Below are 22,031 nucleotides of genomic sequence, written 5' to 3'. Positions count from 1 at the left end.
AAGGTCACGTTAAAAAATGTTTTTATAAAAAGATTATCGTTTACAATAACTGGAAACCATGACATCCCACATTTCTAAGCTGCACTGCTGGAACCGTAGGACTTTAAAAGATATTGTATTGTAGAAAAATAACTGTGCAGCTCAGCAAAATGCATGTTGTTCAGCTTCTCAACTTAGAACTAAATATTCACACCAATTATAGTGTCCTTTCCCCCTGTGAATACAGTGATTTGCTGTGTGGCTACATGATTTCAGAACCCTTTGAGCAGTTAGTTCCAATATTCAAGTGATTTCATTAAAAGCACTGGCAGAGTCAATTCGGTGCTGTAAAGGTGAAATGACTTCAGCGCATGTCAACGTGGCACCCCCTACGACAGAATCGACTGGAAAACTGAACAGAGAATGCATATATCTTAAAAACTACCGAGGTGAAGGAATAATTTAATATCACCACACGAAAGCCCTGCAGAGCCAGTGCAGCTGACAGTGCCTCCCTGGGAGCCTGAGGCAGTGGCCCGGCCATCAGCGGAGCACAGTCACGTGGGCGGCGGCGAGGTCCAGGTCCGTCTTGGACGGATACACCACCTTCAGGTGGCCCTCCTCATCCACCACCCGGACCTGCTCCACCACCAGCGGGGCACTCCCAGCCTGCTCAGCACCTGGAGTCGCCCTGGGGCCCGGGACTTGTCCAGGAATGGCATCGGCTTCGTGGTCGGAGAGGGAACCTTCGTCTTTGTTTTCCAAAGTGTACTTGTTGATTTCTGCCATTTTCTGCAAATGAAAAATATCTTTTCAACCGAGAGATTAGAGGCAACCCAGGGAAGACAGGCTGCCGTCACCCAGATGGCAAAGGGCAGCGGACGCGCCGTCTGTCCCGCGGGGCCAGAGCCTCGGTGGGCAGGATGGGCGGGGCCGGACGCTCACCAGGATGAGGGCGTCCATGATGTCCTTGCAAATCTGCAGGCTGGCGGCGCTCGTCACTTCCAGAAACAGGTCACAAGTGGTTTTCTTAATCTTCAACAGAAATTAGAAAGATTTCAGGAAAGAATCAAGTTATCACAAGCAGACCCCAGCAACTGCAAGGTCTAATCTGCAGAAAACCCTGTAAGACGGTGTCACACAAATCTGGACTGTCGCCCGCCGGAGGGGAGACAGACACCGGGGTGCGGCACACGTGGCGAGTCATGGGCAGCAGCGAGCACACGCCGCCACACGCGTGAACGCGACAAGTGATGCGGTCTCAAAGGTGCCAGACGCCGGCACCGCCCACCTTCGTCTTCTCGCTGTTTGTTATGGGCGGGAAAGAAATCACGTCGCCGTTTGCATCCACGAGGCACGGGTAATGCTCCTTCCCATCCAGCAGGTGAAGGTACCTGGGTGAGAAGAAATACCGATAACAGGCACAGCTGTGGAAACGCACCTAAAGGCGAGTGGACGAATTGCAGTTCTCTGGACACAGTAGGTGTCAGGTCAAGGGCACGTGACACAAGCAAATTCAGAGGAGATGTTCGCAGGGCCTCCTCGGCGCCCGAGCCAGCCGAGCCTGACCTGGATCAAGCGCAGCAGGCCTGGCTGCCCCTCATCCGTGGCGCGCTCTCCCTGCGCACCTGGTGGGCATGCCGAGGGCCCCCCTCTGAGACAACACAAGGCCTGCACTCCTGGCACCTGCTTCTCTGAAGCCACGTGACATGGGGCTACGGTGGATCCTTCCCCCCCCCCCCCAAGAACCCGAGAGGAGAGTGAATGAACGCTGGGGAGGTCTCCTGAGTTCGGGCAGCTGCGAGAGCGCCCGCAACGGCACAGGCTGATGAAAGGGGCCCCACCTGTGCAGGCCCGACACGTTCTGCCTCTTCTTCTGCTTCCTGTGCTCCTCCGCCTCCAGCTGCAGCTGCCGCACCAGGTCCTTGGCCTTGACTTCCCGGCGCCCCAAGGGGACGATCTACGGGGTGGACACTGCACGTTGGCCCGTCGCTGGGGGTCCCAGCGGGAGGCTTCTGAGAGCTGACAGTCCTCCAGGCGGACGTCCAGCGGGCTGAGGATAGAGGCTGTCCCCATGTCACGTGCAGATATACTGTGCCTTCAGAGGTCACCCCGGGGGCTGAATCTGAAACCCGCCTAATGCACAGCCGGGGCTCCACGCCTGTGGCTCTGAGGAGGCTGAGGGAAGAGATGGGGCCAGCAGCCGGAGCCAGCCCCCTGGGAACACTCCTCCGCCGGGGGCCCGAGGTGCCTCATGCGGAACCCGAGAGACCAGGAGCGGGGCCTTGGCAGAACTTACACTGCGGTCAACCCCCGATCAGGGGGTTTGCAACTGGGATATAAACCACAATTTCTGGTTAAAAGTTAGCGAGCAGGTGAAGGAAACCACTTTCAAATCACCACCTCCTTTGATGAGTTTACTTTTGAAAGTAACTGTCAGCACAACCTGTTTTATTTTATGTTCCTGCTGGGAGCAGAAAAGGGTCAGATTCTATCCAAAATGCTCTGACTCAACCACCTGCACGTGTATTTTTTGAAAAACACACAAGGAACACTCAAACTGCAAACACCGGGATGCGTGGCCTCACCCTGAGGTCTTCTGGGGGGCGGGCGGCATACAGCAGGGGCCCCCGGATGGCGCTGAGGTCGTGGGTTGCGATGGTGGCCGCCGTCCTCTTCTCACAAAGGTCCTCGTGCAGCTTTGTCTGCAATACAAGTTCAAGGGCAGGCAGAGCTCAGTATGCCAAGGCCGGAGGGCAAGCCCCGCCACCCCAGCCCCCCCGGAGCAGCCTCCCCAGCCAAGTATTTATTTCGTGGAACCTCCGCTGGAAAGCTGGTATCTGCTTATCAGCAGAATTTCTTCTCGCCCTAACTCTACTGTGCAATGCTTGAGACTTCAAAGAACCCATCTCGAGCTAAAATTGATGACTGAATAAACAGAAGTGTGACTTCAAAAGAAACACAACCCCAGCAAGCGTTTCCTCCAAAGCACTGATCTTCCAGTTCCGAGCTCCTGGCTTGGCTTCCTCCCCGTAGGCGCGTACAGCCTCAGCCCCGCAGGCCACGCTCGGGGCTGCCCACGTGCAAGGATGTGCTTTTTGCTTTAAAAGCTGGGCAGACTTCACAGAAGAACAAACTCTAAGTTTGTCTAGCTGAAACTTCACAAAAACTAAACAAGTCACCCAAGAACACGTTGGCAAGAGCTGACGATTTTAACTGCGCCGGGTCCCCTCCCCGCCCCACCCCACCCGGGCCGGCCGAGGAGCTCGGCAGGAGCGGTGGTCGCCCCGCCCACGGCCCGTCCTCCCCGCCCCCGTCGCGGCCGCGGGCACCCACCTGGGAAGAGAGGAAGCGCTTGAGCGCGTTCCCGGGCTGCAGGTCCATGCCCCGCACCACGGCGCCCACGATGAAAGGCCGCACGTCTCCGACCCCGGGGCTCACCCTGACCGTCAGTGGGGCCGGGTTCTCGGCCACGTGCAGGACCCGCAGCAGCAGCCGGCTGGCCTCGTCCACCCACGCCTCCTCGCCCTCGCCGCACTCCCTCTTCCTCCGCTCCCGCCGCTTCCTCCGCGCCTCCTCCCTGTCGGGGCCCTCGGCCTTGCCCCGGCTCCGGCAGCCCCCGCGGCCCCCGGCGCGCAGGTACTCCAAGATGGACCTGGTCTGGCAGCCGCTGACCATCTTCTCCAGGCGCTTGTCCCGCAGCCTGTTCCCCCGGAAGTTGATGTCCTTGAGCCTGGGGCAGTCGGCCAGCTCTGCTGGGATCTCACTCAGCTGGTTGTTGGACAGGTCCAGCGTCTGCGAGGGAGACCGGGACGCATCAGACCCCCGGGACCCGCCCTCCTGCCGCCTGCCCCGCCTCAGCCCCACGCCTCTCCCCCGGCCCAGCGCCCAGCACGGATGCAGTGACCCGGGCTCCTCGGAGGAGAGGCGCGAGTGGACTGCCAGTCACCTCTATGAAGTGCTGGTCTTGCTTGTGCTGCTTGACCACCGTGTCCCTGTAGTAACAACCACGGCAGAATTTCCCATCGATGGTTAGGTTAGAGGGAAAAAAGACAACAAGGAACGCGGGGAATGTCTGGTTATAAACAAATAAGGACTTTACATGAGAAACAGGTTCCCCACAAAGTAGCGCTGAGACGTCTTCAATTAAATGAGCAAAAAAGCAAGAACAGAGCAAGAGTAACCAGCACGATGCTCTGGTGCTCTCGTATCCTGCGTGCGTGACAGACAGCGAATCAGTGTCAATGCTGGGACAGTCCTGGGCCCTTGGTGGTGACGCGGGAGGAGGGAGCGGGGGCTACTGCTCCTGCGCCGTAAGGAGGTTGGTGAAACCCTGTGGCCCGTGAAAAGGAACCTTCTGTGACTACTACTGAGGCTGCCATCAGTGTCGCTGACGCGGTGGAAACGGGCCAAGTGGCCACCTCACGTGGTGGGCAGAAGGTAGGGTCCTGTGCCGTGGGAGGGACTCGGCTGGTGGTAAGGAGGACAGGGCCCCTCCCAGGAGGCCCAGGCGGCACGCAGCCCTGCAAGTAAACGGCTTCTTCCTCGTTCTCCTCCAGGGCCCGTGGCAAGCTCTGGATGGGCCCCGCTCGGCTTCGCTTGGACCTGACATGGAGCCTGGGGAGAAACCCTATAATCTGGCTTGGTGGGAGTAAGCACAGGGGACTGGCATTTGGACAGCGAGGCAGTGACGGGCGGCAGGGGCCTCCCCAGGGGCTGCAGACCTGGGAGCGCTCGGGCAGGCCCCTCCTCACACTCAGGGAGCAGCACCCACAGCAGCGTGGCCAGCGAGGAGTCCTGGTCCTGATGGGGACACCTCGGCCCCGAATGGCCACAGCTGGGCCGCAGCGGGTGGCAGATCTGTCATCAGCTGGGAGGGGGGCAGGGGCCCCGACTATCCACGAGATGCTGTCTGCTGTGGCTGGCACAGAGGGTGGTTTTAAGGGAGCTTCACAAACCCCGGTTATGAAGGAAACTCTGGCTCAGCAGTCAGGCTGCTGCGAGGCCGGAAGAACCAGGGTGGAGGAGGGGTGTGGCAGGTGGGTGCCCGACAGAGGGTGACAGAGGAACCTCCACGCGGCAGGACCGGAGGCTCAGGAGGGAGGGAGCAACTGCAGAGCAGACTTTGATCCTGCAGTCGACCCAGAAATGGAGAAAGAGAAGGTGAGCCTGACACGGTCTCCAGTCACCACGGGGGACCAAGCACTCAGTGGTCATGCGGGCTGTGGGTTAACCGGACGTCACACACCTGTCACCGTTTGGTGCCTCTCCAGGCCTCTCCCTGCTCTCAGGCGAGACTGGACAGGCGGGTAGATGGGCTGAAACGTGGCCCTTCCAGGCTTCTCTGTGTCCTGCCCCCCCCATGCTCACGCACACACACACCCACCCGTGCACAGGACTTGGCGGTGCCCCCTGCACCCCAGCCTGGGGTCTGCTGGCCTCCTCACTCACTGCTGACTGGCAACATCAGCAGTGCTGAGCCCAGGGCTGCGGAGCTGCTCCCCCAGGACACGCCCAGGTGTCAGAACGCACCTGGACGGGAGGACGGGCAGGGGCTGCCTAGGCCAGGTAACCCTGTGTGCACAATCAGCCTGGCCTGGGCCGGAAGAACCAGGCCCCCGCCCACTGGCAGGCTGTGAACAGCAGACCAGGGCTGGCATTTCAAGGTTGGGTTTGGACCTGCACGCCCAGCTTGGAGTCTCAGAGCGTGAACTCCACTGGCAACTCTCACTGCAGCGTGAAAACACAGCCGCCGCGGTGGAAGGTCTGTGCCTCCACGAGGAAGAGACCCACAAAGAGCAGCAGAGGAAGGGCCGGCAAGAGTGGGGGAGGGGGGCCCCCAGCCCCGACCAGAGCAGTGTCAGGCCAGCAGCCTGCTGAGGTGGTCTCCTCGGAAGACAGGTGCGGGGGTACTGGGGCGGGGGTCTGTCAGGGGCAACGATCGCCAAACACTGGGCATTTCGGAGCAGAGGGCAGTGGCAGCAGCCAGTGCCACAGACAGCAGCCCAGGACCTGCCCCGGGGCCCTGCTGGAGACAAACGGGGAGCAAGGGCAGGCAGCCAACAGGGCTCTGGGGGTGCCATGTCCAGCAGAGACAGGGAGACCACCGACGAGTTCAAAGCGGACCCCACAGCAGGACACGCCACCCGCCGCCAGGCACGCAGAGCCGCAGGTCCAATGGGGAGTGGAGTCCACAGGTTTCATGGCTGGAGCGTGAGTGCCGGAGGGAGAGCCTGCAGCTGAAGTGATGTCTGGATGGCGTAAAACTGCGCAGGGCAGGGGGCGGGGGCGGGAAACCCACAATCACCGAAAGGAGAATGAAGTGAATTGAGTGCACGTGGAGGGGCCTCCAGGCACCTGCCCAGAAGACACCCAGGCACTCCCTCCCTGTAGGTAACACAATAGTGACACCGGCCAGGCAGGGCCAGCCTCTGACCCTAGACTGTGTGACTCGACTGCTGGGCCGAGCTGCGGGGAAGGGACCCTAAATCCCTGGTTGTGAGACCCTACAGACACACACTCTACCCCTGGGGGTGTGGAAGGACCCCTCTGTTCCAGTTGATGGTGACCAGGCCGAGGGGACCTGAACCCACCATCTCCAACAGCAACTGAGAAAATAAGATGGAAGGATTTTTTTAATCAGTTTTTCGTCACTGGACAAAGGTTTCATGGGCAAAGTTCCACTTCTCTGTGAAACGTGATTACGGGAGGAGTCCCATAAATGAGCGACGCCAGACGACATGAGAGGGCACAACTCCTGGCAGGGCTGGGAGAAACCCTGAGTGCCGTGGCCCTTCAGCTGATGAACGTTCATAAATCTGGGGGCACATCTGGCCTGCCCGTCCCTCCAGCAGTCCCCGGTGGCAGTGCCGTGGGCCTGGGTAATGGTCACTTACAATGGGGGCATCCTGTGGCTGAACCCCATGGGTAACAGAAGCCCAGTGGGGAGAAGCCCAGCTGAGTGGGTCTGAGGTCAGGACAGTGGTGAAGCTGGCGCTCCAGGCAGAGGTCACTGGGGAGGTAAAGGACAGCTCTCCCTTCAGCTTCCTTGTCCCCGGCAGCTGCAGTGGGGCAGAGGGTCCGCCCTTCACGGCTCCCAGGGAGGGCACCAAGGAGCTCTCATGTGCTGTCTCCCGACTGGGAGGTGAGTGGGACAAGCAGGGGCCTGTGTGCTGTCACCTTGGGGGCCCCTACAGAACCACGCCTCCAGTATTCACCTCCTTGTGTGGCATCTCCCACAACTCCGCACTGAGCTCCACTTACTGAATCAGCAGGTTGCAGTGGATGTGGCGGGCTGCTAGGTCCAGGTCTGTGCCTCAGGAAGGCCTGGCAGCTCCTGCCCTTGTGCTCCAAGGAGCCCTGAGCCGCCATGTGAGAGGTCAGACTACCCGGCGGGGACGGGAGACGTCCCAAGATGACGTGGAGAGAGGAGTCAGCCACGCCAGCCACGCCAGCTGAGCCTGGCCCTGAGCCCACGGCAGCTGACCGCAGCCACACGAGTGATCAACGGCAAGGCAGCAACAGTCCAGCTGGGCTGGCCCACAGTGAAGAACCGTGAGCAAACAAAACGACCGCTGTGTTAAGCCACAGCCTTGGCGCGGTGATGCGGCTGCAGAGGACCTGCACCAGTGCCATCACCGCGCTTTCTTCATGGCACCGTGGTCATCCTCAGAGGCGAGGAGATGGGCAGGAGCCCAGGGCGCCGCTACAAGACACTGAGCTGAACCCACACTTTCTGGTTCCCAGCGCAGCTGTCCGACTCCCGCTGTGCCCCCACCTCACAGGAAGGACAGAGAACACCTCTGTCCTCGGAGCGCCAGGGTGTGGAGCGATGCTGCTTCACCCAGTTCTAGCAGCCGTTCCTCGTGAAGGCATCATTTTAGGAAAGGCCCCCAAAGGACATCTGAGTCCAAAAGGGGTTCCAAGTAGCTCTGACATGACACTCTCCAAGAAACAGGTCTCTTCATGTGAAAGAGATTGATGGAAGTCTAAAAATGGGGAACGTGATGGACCGGGCGAGGGGGGATTGAGCAAGCAAGACATTCTCTTCACCTGAATGAGGGTGTTCTGGACACAATAAAGGCTACTGCACTGGGCGGGCACCCAGAGGTACTACAGAACGTTAACAAAACAAAACCCGAACTTGAATACTGCTAAAACATTACAGATTTGAAGAAAAATATAAAAACTGTACACTCACATGACGCTATGTTAAGCTACACATTTGGTACATCTACCTTCTGGGAAACCAAGAGACGGATGAGATGGGTGATGGAGTAGAAAGGGCTTATATCATGTGTCACACCACAGCCCTGAAGGGAAGCTACAGCCCTGGGACCAGCATCCCAGGAGTCGTCGCCCACAGCTTCTTCCTGGAAATGCCAGTTAGCGCGTGTCACTCTGCGGGGTGGCCTCCTGTTTCTCTTAACTATAAACACACACACGCGTACCCACGCACACAGATACACCCTGACGTAAAGACATCTGTAAAATGAGTTAGCAACATCTTAAGAGTAATTCCCGCTGCAAAGAGGTCAGTTGCTAAACTGCACACACGTTTTATTGTTTTAAAAAAGTCTGCATTGGGAACCTACCTCAACATCATAAAGGCCATATACAACAGACCCACAGCAAACATCATTTTCAATGGTGAAAAACTGGAAGTATTTCCTCTAAGATCAGGGACAAGACAAGGATGTCCACTCTCGCCGCTATTACTCAACATAGTTTTGGAAGTCCTAGCCACGGCAATCAGAGAAGAAAAAGAAATAAAAGGAATACAAATTGGAAAAGAAGAAGTAAAACTGTCACTGTTGCAGATGACATGATACTATACATAGAGAATCCTAAAGATGCCACCAGAAAACTACTAGAGCTCATCAATGAATCTGGTAAAGCTGCAGGATACAAAATTAATGCACAGAAATCTCTTGCACTCCTATACACTAACAGTGAAAGACCAGAAAGAGAAATTAAGGAAACAATCCCATTCACCATTCCAACAAAAAGAATAAAACACCCAGGAATAAACCTACCTAAGGAAATAAAAGACCTGTACTCAGAAAACTATAAGACACTGATGAAAGAAATCAAAGAAGACACAAACAGATGGAGAGATATACCATGTTCTTGGATTAGAAGAATCAATATTGTGAAAATGACTATACTACCCAAAGCAACCTACAGATTCAATGCAATCCCTATCAAACCACCAATGGCATTTTTTTTTTTTTACAGAACTAGAACAAAAAATCTTAAAATTTGTATGGAGACATAAAAGACCCAGAATAGCCAAAGGAATCTTGAGGGGAAAAAACGGAGCTGGAGGGATCAGGCTCCCTGACTTCAGACTATACTACAAAGCTACAGTAATCAAGACAGTATGGTACTGGCACAAAAACAGAAATACAGATCAATGGAACAGGACAGAAAGCCCAGAGATAAAGCCACACACCTACAGTCAACTAAGCTATGACAAAGGAGGCAAGGATATACAATGGGGAAAAGACAGTCTCTTCAGTAAGTGGTGCTGGGAAAACTGGACAGCTGCATGTAAAAGAATTAAATTAGAACACTCCCTAACACCATACACAAAAATAAACTCAAAATGGATTACAGACCTAAATTTAAGACCAGACACTATAAAACTCTCAGAGGAAAACATAGAAAGAACACTCTTTGACATAAATCACAGCAAGATCTTTTTTGATCCACCTCCTAGAGTAATGGAAATAAAAACAAAAATAAACAAATGGGACCTAATGAAACTTAAAATCTTTTGCAAAGCAAAGGATACTACAAACAAGACGAAAAGGCAACTCTCAGAATGGGAAAAAATATTTGCAAACGAATCAACGGACAAAGGATTAATCTCCAAAATATATAAACAGCTCATGCAGCTCAATATTAAAAAAACAAACAACCCAATAAAAAAAAATGGGCAGAAGACCTAAATAGACATTTCTCCAAAGAAGACATACAGATGGCCAAGAAGCACATGAAAAGCTGCTCAACATCACTAATTATTAGAGAAATGCAAATCAAAACTACAATGAGGTATCACCTCACACCAGTTAGAATGGGCATCATCAGAAAATTTACAAACAACAAATGCTGGAGAGGGTGTGGAGAAAAGGGAACCCTCTTGCACTGTTGATGGGAATGTGAATTGGTACAGCCACTATGGAAAACAGTATGCAGGTTCCTTAAAAAACTAAAAACAGAACTACCATACGACCCAGCAATCCCACTACTGGGCATGTACCCTGAGAAAACCATAATTCAAAAAGACACACATACCCCAATGTTCACTGAAGCACTGTTTACAATAGCCAGGTCATGGAAGCAACCCAAATGCCCATCAACAGAGGAATGGATAAAGAAGATGTGGTACATATATACAATGGAATATTACTCAGCCATAAAAAGGAACGAAATTGGGTCATTTGTAGAGACGTGGATGGATCTAGAGACTATCATACAGAGTGACGTAAATGTCAGAAAGAGAAAAACTAATATCGTATGTTAATGCATGTATGTGGAAACTAGAAAAATGGTACAGATGAACCGATATGCAAGGCAGAAATAGACACAGATGTAGAGAACAAACATATGGACACCAAGGGGGGAAAGCGGGGGTGGGTGGGTGGGTGGGATGAATTGGGATACTGGGGATTGACATATATACACTAATATCTATAAAATAGATAATAAGAACCTGCTGTATATATAAAAAAAAGTCTGTATAAAAGGATGGCAATGAGGAGGAAGAAACAGAGGCCTGCCTCTTTAAGGACAGGAGCCTCTAGACTGGATTTAGGCCATGGTCACAGCAACTCCTGTCCTCTAGTCTCTTCCTCAACAGACTTACTGGGCCCTTGTTCCGAGTCGAGCATTCTGTTAGGACCTGGGGTCCCCGGATGAATAAAATAAACAAGCAGTCCCTGGACAAGAAAGCCTAGACAAAACCCCAACCTATTTGCTATGTACTTTTGGCAACGCCTTCCGGCCTTCTGTAAGACAGGAATAACCACCCCTGCCTTGGCAAGCCGTTGTTGGGGTCAAGTGAACTATCACATGTGAAATCACACGCGCGGCCTTACGCAAATTCCAGTCATTTCACATCTCCACGTCCTGCCTGGGTGGCCCCACGTACAGGGCTCACCCAGTCCTTTCACAAACATTTGGAGATGCAAAAATTTAGACACCCGTCCCTGCTGTTGACCTGCTTCCGACCTGAGCGGGAAGCCCAGTTAGTCCACGATCACGAAACAGTGTGTTGCATGTTAAAGCGCAGTTGTGAGCAGAGTGTGCGGGGCGAGCCGAGAGGACCACCCGAGGACGGAGGCCAGGCTAGTGCGAGGGGACCCGGGGGTGGGCCGGCTTCTCAGAGATACCGACGCTGCGGTGGCCCTTCCCGGCCGAGTTGGGACGGCTCGGCACCGGGAGGAGACCCCCGTCCGTGGCTACCACAGGGCCCGCCCCGCCCGCCCCGCTGACCGCTGACCTTGAGCGAGGCCAGGTGGGCGATTTCGGGGCTGAGCTCCCGGAGGCAGTTGTCGGCGGCCGCCAGTTCGCTGAGCAGCGGCAGCGCGCCGGGGCGGAAGAGCGCGGCGGGGAAGGCGTCCAGGCGGTTGCCGGTGAGGTTGAGGGTCTGCAGGCGCGGCGCGCAGCGCGCCAGGTCGGCGGGCAGCTCGCGCAGCCGGTTGCCACTGAGGTTGAGGCTCTGCAGCTGCGGGAAGCCCGGCGGCTCGGCGGGGCCGAGGCCCTGGCCCGGAGGCAGCGCCTCCAGCGCGTTGCCTGACAGGTCGAGCACGCGCAGCGCGGGCAGCGGGCCGAGCTCAGGGCTCAGGCCGGGCCCCAGCGCGTTGCGCCGCAGCACGAGGCTGTGCAGCTGCGGGAGGCCCTGAGCCAGGCCCGGGCCCGGCTCGCGCAGGCTGCCGCAGCCGCTCACCTCCAGGTAGTGCAGCAGCGGCAGCGTGAAGAGCCGCGGCGGCAGCCGCCCGCCCGCCGCGCGCACCCGCTGCTCCAGCCCGGGCCCGGTCAGCAGCAGCTCCCGCCGCCGCTCCCGCTCCGCCAGCTCCAGCTCCGGCCAGGCCTCCGACACCGCCGCAGCCGCCATCGCGCCGCCACTCCCGCAGCCCCTGCCGGGGCTCTTCCGGGGCACGCGGCGCCACTTCCGGTATGGGCCGGAAGGAGTCGTCGAGAGCTGCGCGGACGCTAGAGCGCCTCAGCGAGGGCCATAGAGGAGCCCGGTGGGGCGTGGCTCGAGGCTGTCGCCGGCGGGGTTGGGGTCCTCACCCGTGGGCGTGTGGGTGGGCTCCCGGAGCGCCCAGGCCCACGTGGGGCCGTGAGTGCTGGGCCTCTGGTCGAGTCTTCCTGCCCGCGAGGATGTCGGGGAGCAGCGGGGACGGCCCCGCACGCCGTGCTCTGTGGTCTCGGCCGAGCCCCTAAGACAAGGCCGGAGAGCAAGTCTGCGGACGCGTCTGCCTCACGGACCTGAGGGAGACGCCCGGGAACGTGGTGACTCCCAGGTGGCCTAGAATTCAGGCTAAACGACGTCTGAAGGGGAAGGGGGAGGAGATGAGTGGTTCTTAGGGGAGATGAACGGTCCCTAAGAGGACAGACGGGCGGAAGGACCGTGTGACAACGGGTGTGTTATCACTTCTAGTCCCTCCGGGTCTGAGCCCGTCTTCCCTGGGCGGTGCGCTCCCGGGAGGGGGTCTCTGACGGCTGAGTTCCTTTGGGAGGATGTGTTTAGGCAGAAGGGGAGTTCAGACAAACCTCTTCCCGCGTTTACACAGCTCAGGATAGTCAGTATACCGAGGTGGTACATTTCGGGGTGGTATGATCTGAACTCCTAGTCATATTTCGGGGTGGCATCGTCTTCTACCATTCAAAAACCTAACCAAGCTCCTCTTCGTAATTTCCCATCCGCTGGCTCCCTCTCCCTGCCCTGTGGCTATAACCCCCCAGCCGCCCTGTATTCAGAGTTGAGTTCACTGTCCCCTGCTGCAATCTTGCATTAAGTCTTCCTTGCTGGTTTTTAATAAGCATACAGAGCACTTTTCTTTTTTTTCTTTCTTTCTTTTAGAGGTTAGTGATTTGTGTATTGGAACCACCAGGAAGTTACAAGTGACTGATGCCCCAGTCCCTGGGCCAGAGATTCGGGCCTCACGGGCTGGGCTGCAGCACGGGCATGGGGGTGTTACAAGCTCCCCGCGTGTTCTGTTGGGTCCGCAAGGTTGAGGGACTGCTAGGGATCAGATCGTTTCCATGTGTTAGGACGCACTAATCAGGGCTGTTTGGAGGAGGAGGGTGGGAGGAATAGTGCTGAAGTCGGCTGTCCTGTTCTCTGCCCCTGTTTGTAACTCCTCACCCCAGCAGGGTTTTCAGTTTTATTTTGTTTTGAAATGCCTGAACATTGTATTGAAGGGAGATGTACATCCAGAAAAGTGTGCACATAGCATAAGTGAATTTTGTCCAGACTGAGCACATCCGTGTAGCCATCACGCAGAACAAGAAACCAGTGGTCACCAGTCGCCCCGGACCCCCCTTGTGCCCCGATATTGTAGTTTGGCCGGTTTTTGCATTTCGTGTGTAAGGTGCAGGGCCGGCTCTCGGTGCCTGGCCTCTCGCCCCATGTCATGCCTCTGGGAGTCATTGTGTGTGGGAGGTACCTGCGGGTTGTTCGCCGTCTGGCATTATAAGTGCGTTGTGACTGTACTGTGTTTATTTCTAGCAGGGCCTTTGTGCTGCCCTGACTTTGCCCCCGTCAGCGCCAATGACCCCACACAGGAAACACAGATTTTTGTCTCGGTTGCTGTTGTGACCAATTCCATCTGTGAAGGGCAGGCAGTGACTGTCCCCAGGCAAGGCCGGGAGAGGTGAGAATGGGGCCCTAGGACCTCTTCCACCTGTGCCTTCTGAGCCGGCTTCCGCTGCCCTCTGCGCGCTGCTGGGTCTCCTCAGTGATTTCTTGGAAGGCTGTACACACATGCGTGATATCAGTGGCTTTCGGTTCCTGGGACCTGGGTGTTGTCTTGCTTGCTTAGTTTCTCGTGGTAGGTTTCTGGGCCGCTGTCCAGCAGCTCATGCTAACACACATCATCTTGACAGGCTATGAGAGTAGTAATAGTTTTACAGTAGCCAACCCTGGAAACAACCAATGACCGTCAACAGGACAATGGATAAATAAGTTGTGAGACGTTTCTTCACGTGCATGACCACGTGGAGACCGTGTCTGAGCTGCACGCAGCAGCACGAATGATGGACGGTCAGGGTCGTGATGGGGAGGGAGGAAAGCAACTCACACCAGGATACACGCGGTATGATGCCACGTGCACAGCTTAAAGATATGTCAAACTCAAGATTCTTTTGTCTAGGGATACGTGCCTGTGCGGTGTCTGTGAAGACAGCCGAGGTTGGTACTGCAGACAGTGCGGCCAGACCCCAGGGCCACCACCGTCTCTTCTTGGCCGGCCTGCAGGGTGCAGCCGGTGCATCCAGACTCCCTCTCCATCCCCTTCCGTGCCCCAGTCTCAGTCCCCATTGCTGTCCCCGCCCTGGTCCCGGACCATGTCTCCACCGGGCTGAGGCTGGGAGCTGGAGGCCCTGGACACCTGGCAGGGCTTGCCCTCCTGCCACTGTCCCAGCCTCCCGGGTAATTTGACTTAGGATCCCTGAATTTGGTAAACAGCATTCCCAAGCGTTGTCTCCTTACCCCATCTAGAGCCCTAGCTGTGTTCCAGCAGTGCCTCCCACCTTCAGCAGGACACTGCTCCCGTCCATTGCCAGGACTGGTCCCGGGACACCAGGAGGCACCAAGAAGGGGTGGCCAGGTGACCGGTGTGGAGGCGGCACTAGGACACTCCTGGGGAGTCCTCAACCTTCAGGACGAGGGCCATGAAAGGGGGCTTTAGGGATGAGCTAGGCCCCGGGACGCCTGCTCACGAGGGCACCCACCCTGCTGCTCAGTCTGACCTCACTCTCTTCCCCGCTCTCCCTGCTGGGACATCTCTTGATGGGGAGGGGCCGCACGCCTCCCCTGCACTTGAGAGCTCAGAGACTAGGGGTGGGGAGGGGGGTGGTGGCGCCCTTCCTCCTGCGGCTGGCTCCCCCCCCACACACTGGGAGGCACCCCTGGGGACCTCAGAGGCCAGAAGGAAGCTCGGGGAGATTTTGAGGCCAGCCGGGCAGGTGGCGGCGCCACACCTTCCGTCTCCCCCCACCCCTGCAGGCTCATCACCTTCCCCGCCTGAGATGAAGGGATGGAGGCTGCCTGCGGGGAACTGCTCTGTGCTTGGGTGCAGGCTCGCAGAGGGCGTGTGCTGGGAACCAGGCTCAGCACCTCCCCCTCAGCTCCATTCCGGGGTGTGGGGGGAAACCGAGGCAGAGACAAGCGGATCTTGCCTCCAGTACCCCGAACTTGCTCCCGGCAACCCTCACCGCAGGGTGGACAGAGGCGCAGAGCACAGGGTTCACATCTGGGCACGCTGCCTTCCGGTGGTGAGGGCTTGGGCTCTGACCCAGTTTCCCTGCCCGCAGTGGAGGGTGGGACCAGCTGCCCTGCAGGTCCTCTGACCCTTCCAGAGCACGCACGTGGGGGCGTGGGGCGCTCCACTGAATTGCTCCCGTCCGCCCTGCGGCAGCGGCTCCGGGGGTCACCGCCCCAAACCCCGACCCCAGATCCGGGAGGCTCAGCTCCTGCCCAGGGCTTTCCTGCCCCTGGTGGCAGCAGGCTGGGCGGAGACCCCAGCGCTCCGAGGATTCGGGGCACACGCTGCTCCAGCAGGCTTTTGTTTTTTTAGCACTGGGCTAGTTTTTAAGAGCAAATAAGCAATGGCACTAACGAACACCTAGTTGAAAGTAGCGCACTGAAATCTCTCGGGGTGTTTGACACTAGCAGGTGGAATCACTCTCTTCCCTTTGGACAGCGAGCTCTTTCCTCCCACGTTCTCCAGAGCACACACTCACGCACACACCCCACCTACCAAAGTAAGATAAGTAATTTTGCTGTTTAAACTGTAATGCTAAGTTTTAATATGTGTGTGTATGTGTGTGTGTGTGTGTATATATAAAGGAAAAAACTATAACTTCAAAATGGAAACTTATAAAACCATCAAAGGTAATAAAAACTTAAAACCACTCTACAAATCAACAGAGAAAATACTGTATTTTTACTTATTTGAAAAGCAAAATAGCTTTGTTGGCTGGTAAAAATGCCCTCTTTCAAAAGGGATAAAAAACACAGCAAGAGACTATAAAGTATAAACCTCTGATGGGCACAATTGGAGCATTTATAAAATATTCTCATTTTATTCCATGGGATAAAATTGGTAAAGAACTTTCTCTAATTTATATGTAGCTTAAAATCGTTTAGCTTCTTCAGGAGTAAACCCACAAATAACTTATTTTAGGAACCACACTCTCTCCTGGCAACTTAATACCACTGCCCCTCTCTAAGCAAATCTCAGCAACTCCCTGGCATTTCAGGGCTGAGCTACACCTGCATGTTTATGAAAGGAAATGTAACTTACCGATTGCTTTTTAATTATAATTTTAAAATGAAAGTGACAAGACATTTAGTAATCTTTTTATTATATTCATATACTCGGTGAATTAACGCCTAAGCCCTCAAACAACAACAAAAATATATTACTTAGATATTTTACAATTTTGGTACGTGAAATAAAGACAAATAGAAAACTATGTCAAAACATTAAAAAGTTGCAAATTTTCATTAAAAGTGTTTACGCTTGTACTCTAATGCCAAATTTATAGATACAATTCTTTTAAATTAGAATATTTTGAAATATGAAAATAATAGAAATAAATATTGTTAAGTATCCACAACATATTCATGAGTGAAATTTCAATTAAGTACTGTTCCGAGTTTAGATGTTTATGAATGGCCGAGGGAGCTGATAGTTCCTTTTTAGTTTTCTATCCTTTATTCTTGGGCCCTTAGTAGTATATATATAACTCTGTAAAGATTTTAATAGCCACTGATCACTGCCAGGAATCATCGGAATAGAAATACATGATTCTTCGATAACCAGCAAGACTGATCTGTTTTAAATGTACTCAATTTTGTTTGTCAATCACTAAAAATTAAGTAATTTTACAAATATCTTCTTTATGTTACAATACATAGAAAACATTAACTGTATATTTCTTAAAAGTTTTGATTGGAGAGAAAAGAATCATTTCTTGGTTAACTTTTCTCATTGTTCTGTTTAAAGAAGTGTTCTACCTGTACTTCACTCTCATGGGTGAGAGACCATGGCAACATCTTTTTGAAACCAGGAAGGCTCATTTTATAATTATCTTGGCATCTGTACTCTGCTCTCTCTAGTAAAGTTTTATGTTATTTCTCCCCCCATACTTTTACGTTTTTTTATAGAGTATATTTTTGAAGGTAATTCTCTTGGTCACTCTTATTCCGGCTCAGTAATCTGAGTCAACCATATGAGAAAGCATTAGCCTACCAAAAATGGAAATTGATCGACTAGTACAAATTCATGGTCACTAACATACCCAGGGAGCACATCGCTCAAATAACTATTAGTTTTTAAATATATATTTTGTTATTTTACATGGTTGGGAATTAAAAATATTCTTACACTAACGGTGTAGTACAAGTTTTGTCATCCTGGAAGCCTGCCTGGATCATGCTCAGGAGGAAAGCACACCCTGGGCACGGGGCCGGGTGGGGCAGGGAGGGCCATCTTCTTTCGGTCTCTAGTGGGCTGGGCACCTGGGGACCACAGGCGTGGACGAGAAGGCGGCCTTTCCAAGCACGTTCTGGACAGACACTGGCTCCCCCACAGCTACCTGGCTCTGAAGCCAGGTGAGCCACTGCCATGGGCCGGGAAGGTTGGTTGGCGGCTGGTCAGGAGACTGGATTCTGAGGTTTGGTTTCATCATTTTAAGTGGTTTTTGGTGTTGAAAGTATCATACAAAGTGTTTGAGAAAAGTGAACATACAGTTGCAATTCCCACGCGGATCTGAGCGGGACAGGATGACGGGCTGAGCAGAGGCTCGGAGGCTCCTCTGAATGTTACAGAGTGGTAGTCGCTCTGCCTGCCCCAGGGGTTTAGGAAAGGGCTATTTCGACGGACACACCTGCTCAGGTGAGCGCAGGATCATCGGGGAATGTCATCTCCTATTTTTCTAGGGCTTCATGCGTGTAAAGAACTTGAAGCCCCCTGAGGAAGGGTCTGACGTGGAGCCGCCAGCATTAACCTCCACTCTGCCTGGTGTGGGCGCCGATGGGGGGGTCAGGTGGGCTGCGCTCTGAGCATCTGGCAGGCAACAGCCGAGGGGGCCGGGCCGGGACCTTAACTTCTTGACCTCGACCTTACTTCTTGCTGCCGTGGACATGCAGGCTTTGCAGGCCGACGGCCCCCCCTACCCTGGGGAGGAGGGGCACAGGGGGACTGGCCCCCCCATCCCATCCCATCCCATCCCCTGGCCTGGCAAGCCCTGCAGACCTTCCACCACGGCTGAGAGAGACCCACATGCAAGAGGTTTAGAGTGAGGGCTTTATGGAAATTGCTCCAAGCAGCTGCGCAGAGGTGCTGCGCTGGGCCTGTCCCTCCGCATGGGCCGCTCGGCGCTGCTCCTCCAGCAGGACCGTCTCCTGTGGACCCCGGGCCCTGGGGGGTGGAGATCTGCGAGCCGGAGCCATGGGGAGATCAGGGCCTCACTCCGGATGCAGGGGCCACGGTCGGGAAGGGCGCAGCCAGGAGCCTGGGGGCAGCAGGGGCGGAGCGGGGGTTGCCACGTCTAGAGACGCTTTGAGGTGACACGTCTACGGCTGGGGAAGTTGCTCGGCCCCTTTGGAGACGAGGGAGCAGATGCGGTGCTGTCACCGCTTCGTGTACGTCCTGCCGGAGCTTCTACTCAGGCCCCCCTTGGGGGTGGGGATCTTGCTTCCGACCTTGGATCCCGAGGTCCCCGACTTGGCTGCGGCTGGGCCTCTACCTGCAGTGGACACACAGAGCACGGAGGACAAGCGTGAGCCAGGGCGCAAAGCCGCGGTGACAGTACCAGTGGCCCGGGGTCGCCAGACACGGGGAGGATCTGAGCACGAGGGGCTGGGACGCTCCCGGTCACCCAGCCCACAGGTGGCTGGGCTGGGCCGGCAGATGTGAGAGGGGGCTGGGCGGGCCACCCTCGAGGATGCACATGCGACGGCAGGAGAGGAAGAAGAGCGAGCCAGAGGAGGAGCCTGACGCACGGTCAGAGGAAAGAACTGAGCCGCTTACCTAATTTTTAGTTTCAAACAGCTCCCGAAATGAAAGACCAGCAGCCATGTGACCAGGGCCGGTTACCCGGCCAGGAGGCCGGGGTGGCTCCCCCAGCACCCCTGGTCCTCACACGTGTGCATGTGTGCGTGCGCGCGTGTGCGTGTGTGAGGGGTGCAGGTCCTGCAGGTGCCTGGCGCTGAATGAGCACGAGACACATTTCCTCATGTTCTCGTTGATCACAGGGCCCCAAAATAAAGTCGTGTATCCAAGGTCAAGAATAATTTTCTAATGAAAAACAACACTCTTCTGTAAGGCATTCTAAACCCTACAGAAAGCAGCCAGAACTGGGATTCAGAAGTCAGGTCGTGGTGCCGCCTACGGGTCTCCTACTGAACCCCCAGTTTCTGGACACTGGTACCCACGGCGCAGAGGGACACGAGACCCGGGGTGCGCCTGCGAACACCCGCGGTTTGGTTTCTCAGCTCTGTGAGTGGGGAAGCAGGACCACGTGGAGGGGCTTCGGCCAGAGCTGGTGCTGACGACATGATCACCCTACTTCTTTGGGACCCAGAGACAGGGCCGAGGCCGGGCGGATGCTTACCTGGCGGCAGCGTGGGCGCCTTGCGTAGCACGTGCGTCCGGCGCAGGTTCACTGTGCAGCCCATGGGGCCCATGAGGTGGGCCTTCCACGCCTGAAACGAGAGGCAGGTGGAGTGGGAACCAGGCCACCAGAGGGGTGGCGATGCACTGCGGCTGCGGGCGTGGGTCCTGAGCTCTGTGCGTGTCCTGCCTTGGAGCCCCCTGTGCTGAGTGCACGGCCGGAGCACCCACGTATCTTGAGATGCTGCCTGCACTTCACACCTCTCCCAGCTCTCATCACCGCTGAGCAAACATGCCAAGACCGCTGTCACGCGGGGTGCGCAATGTGCGACGGTCCAGGGGCACAGGGTGCAGGGGCTGAGGGTGGCCCTGCTGGACAGCCAGCAAGGAAGAAGGGCCCTCGGTCCTACAATGACGAAGAAAAGAATTCTGCCAGCACCTGCGATGGGCCAGGAAGTGGCTCCTTTCCCTGGCGAGCCACAGATGAGAGCGCAGCCTGGATGACACCTCGAGTGCAGCCCTGGGAGACCACAAGCAGAGGACCCAGCCAGGTCGTGCCTGGACTTCTGACCCACAGAAACTGTGATAGAACAACGGGTGTTTAAGCTGCTCGGCGGGTGGTGCCACGTTAAGAAAACACGGAGAAAGCAGAGGAGAAGCAGCACAAGCCTGCCAATGCGTCTCTGCAGTTGGCTGTGAGTCAGATGCCATCCCCTCAAGGCAGACGCTGGGGGGCTTGGGGGGAGGGCAGGAGGGGAAGGAGGCCACTGCCAATGTCCGCGCTCCTCAGAGCAGGGAGCCGACTGGTCTCCAGAAGGAGGGGCTGGTCACGTACGACAGTAATAGTGTAAAGGTGACAACAACAACAAAAGCTCAAAGGCTCCTAAATTCTAAAAATACACAGGGAGAGAGAAAAAGTGTGGGCATGTGAGAGCAGCTCACATTTAAGACTAAAATGGATAAACCATAAAAAGCCGCTCGCTCTGTGAGAGGAGGGATGGTGGGCAGGGCAGCAGCTTCTGTCGGGTCTTCCCTGAGTAAGTCTCATTTGATAGACTTTGGAACCGTCTAAGTACCTCATGTAATTGTAGAGCTTGTGTTTGAAAACCCCTGGGACTTGAACACAGACTGAAACAATGAGGCTGAACTGTTAACAACTGGCGACACAAGCACGTGGAGCAACTCCTGTGACCGTGAAGCAGAGATGCTTTTGTCCCACGTCTCCAGAAGGAGGCACGGGAGGGACACAAAGAGCTGGGACAGCACGCGTCCAGCAGCATCTCCCTGCCTGCAGCACCCGCACCGCTGCTCTGAGCCCCCGCCAAGGGGAACGTGGGTCCGAGCAACGCACACTCTGACGGTCCAACGGGCATCTCTGGGGGCTGTGGGCACTGATTCTTGAGAGGGAAGGAAGGACACACAGACGTGCGACGCCAGAGGTTCAAGAGACCCTTACAGCTCAGACTCCGAATCAGGAACGTCACCATGAACTTTTTTTTTTTTTTTTTTTTTTGCGGTACGCGGGCTTCTCACTGTTGTGGCCTCTCCCGCTGCGGAGCACAGGCTCTGGACGTGCAGGCTCAGCGGCCATGGCTCACGGGCCCAGCCGCCCCACGGCATGTGGGATCCTCCCGGACCGGGGCACGAACCCGTGTCCCCTGCATCGGCAGGCGGACATCCCAACCACTGCGCCACCAGGGAAGCCCCCACCGTGAACTTTTGATGCATTTATCTCAACGTTTTCCCCGGCTCTGTCCGCAAAGAGGCCCAGAATGGTACCGAACCAGGAGCAAGGAGCACCCGAGGCACCCGAGGGGGTCCTGGAACGTCATTTCCACTGCAGGGAACCAGGAACGGAAGGCTCGGTGGGGCAACTTGTTGCGACGGCCAGGAGGCTCTGAGTCCCCTGGGCCACCGGCAGCGCCAGGAGCCTGTCTGCAGAGGCTCTGATGGCCAGAGATCGGCTCGTTCACGCAGCACTAAGCACAGCGATGCCAACAGCTGAACACGGCAGACAGTTTTAAGCCGTGAGTTCCTGATGGTGCTAAGATCCAACAAGCAAATAGGCCACCACTGGAAGGTGCTGGGGACCCAACCTGTCATTCTGAAAACCAGTCAACGATGGAAGAGACCTAAACCTTCACCGTGCCTTCCCCACACACGGCCCGTGAGGAGGCACGTGGTTCCCATGCTTGTCTC

The 22,031-nt window shown here is 55.6% G+C and overlaps 2 protein-coding genes across 11 annotated transcripts in view; both read right to left on the bottom strand.

Moving 5' to 3' along the window:
• Positions 1–4: 4 nt before the first annotated feature.
• LRRC47 (leucine rich repeat containing 47) lies at positions 5–12,142 on the bottom strand. Of its 5 annotated transcripts, none has more exons than XM_060141636.1 (7): positions 11,486–12,142; positions 3,316–3,774; positions 2,568–2,684; positions 1,824–1,939; positions 1,271–1,373; positions 925–1,014; positions 5–771 (listed from the first exon to the last, which is right to left on the bottom strand). In XM_060141636.1, exons 1-7 carry the CDS (start codon positions 12,098–12,100, stop codon positions 523–525), a joined length of 1,749 nt encoding a protein of 582 aa, XP_059997619.1. In that variant the 5' UTR covers positions 12,101–12,142; the 3' UTR covers positions 5–522. The 5 variants fall into 5 exon arrangements, 2 of the variants coding, with proteins under 2 accessions (XP_059997619.1, XP_059997618.1); XR_009539118.1 differs by having other exon boundaries at positions 635–771; positions 1,207–1,373; positions 1,824–2,045; XR_009539120.1 differs by having other exon boundaries at positions 722–771; positions 1,207–1,373.
• Positions 12,143–16,551: 4,409 nt separating this feature from the next.
• Positions 16,552–22,031, bottom strand: part of CEP104 (centrosomal protein 104) — a 58,962-nt gene continuing 53,482 nt past the window's right edge. For all 6 annotated transcript variants that reach the window (XM_060141627.1, XM_060141625.1, XM_060141628.1 and 3 more), the window contains 2 exons: positions 19,834–19,924; positions 16,552–18,966 (listed from right to left, as the gene is read on the bottom strand). In XM_060141627.1, the coding sequence (XP_059997610.1) occupies positions 18,851–18,966; positions 19,834–19,924 (207 nt within the window). In that variant the 3' untranslated portion in view covers positions 16,552–18,850. The remainder of the gene's footprint in view (positions 18,967–19,833; positions 19,925–22,031) is intronic.

The sequence above is a fragment of the Lagenorhynchus albirostris genome, chromosome 2 (assembly GCF_949774975.1).
Source record: "Lagenorhynchus albirostris chromosome 2, mLagAlb1.1, whole genome shotgun sequence".
NCBI lineage: Eukaryota > Metazoa > Chordata > Mammalia > Artiodactyla > Delphinidae > Lagenorhynchus > Lagenorhynchus albirostris.
Note: the sequence above shows the minus strand (reverse complement) of the source record. Positions and strands in the feature narration are given on the sequence as shown.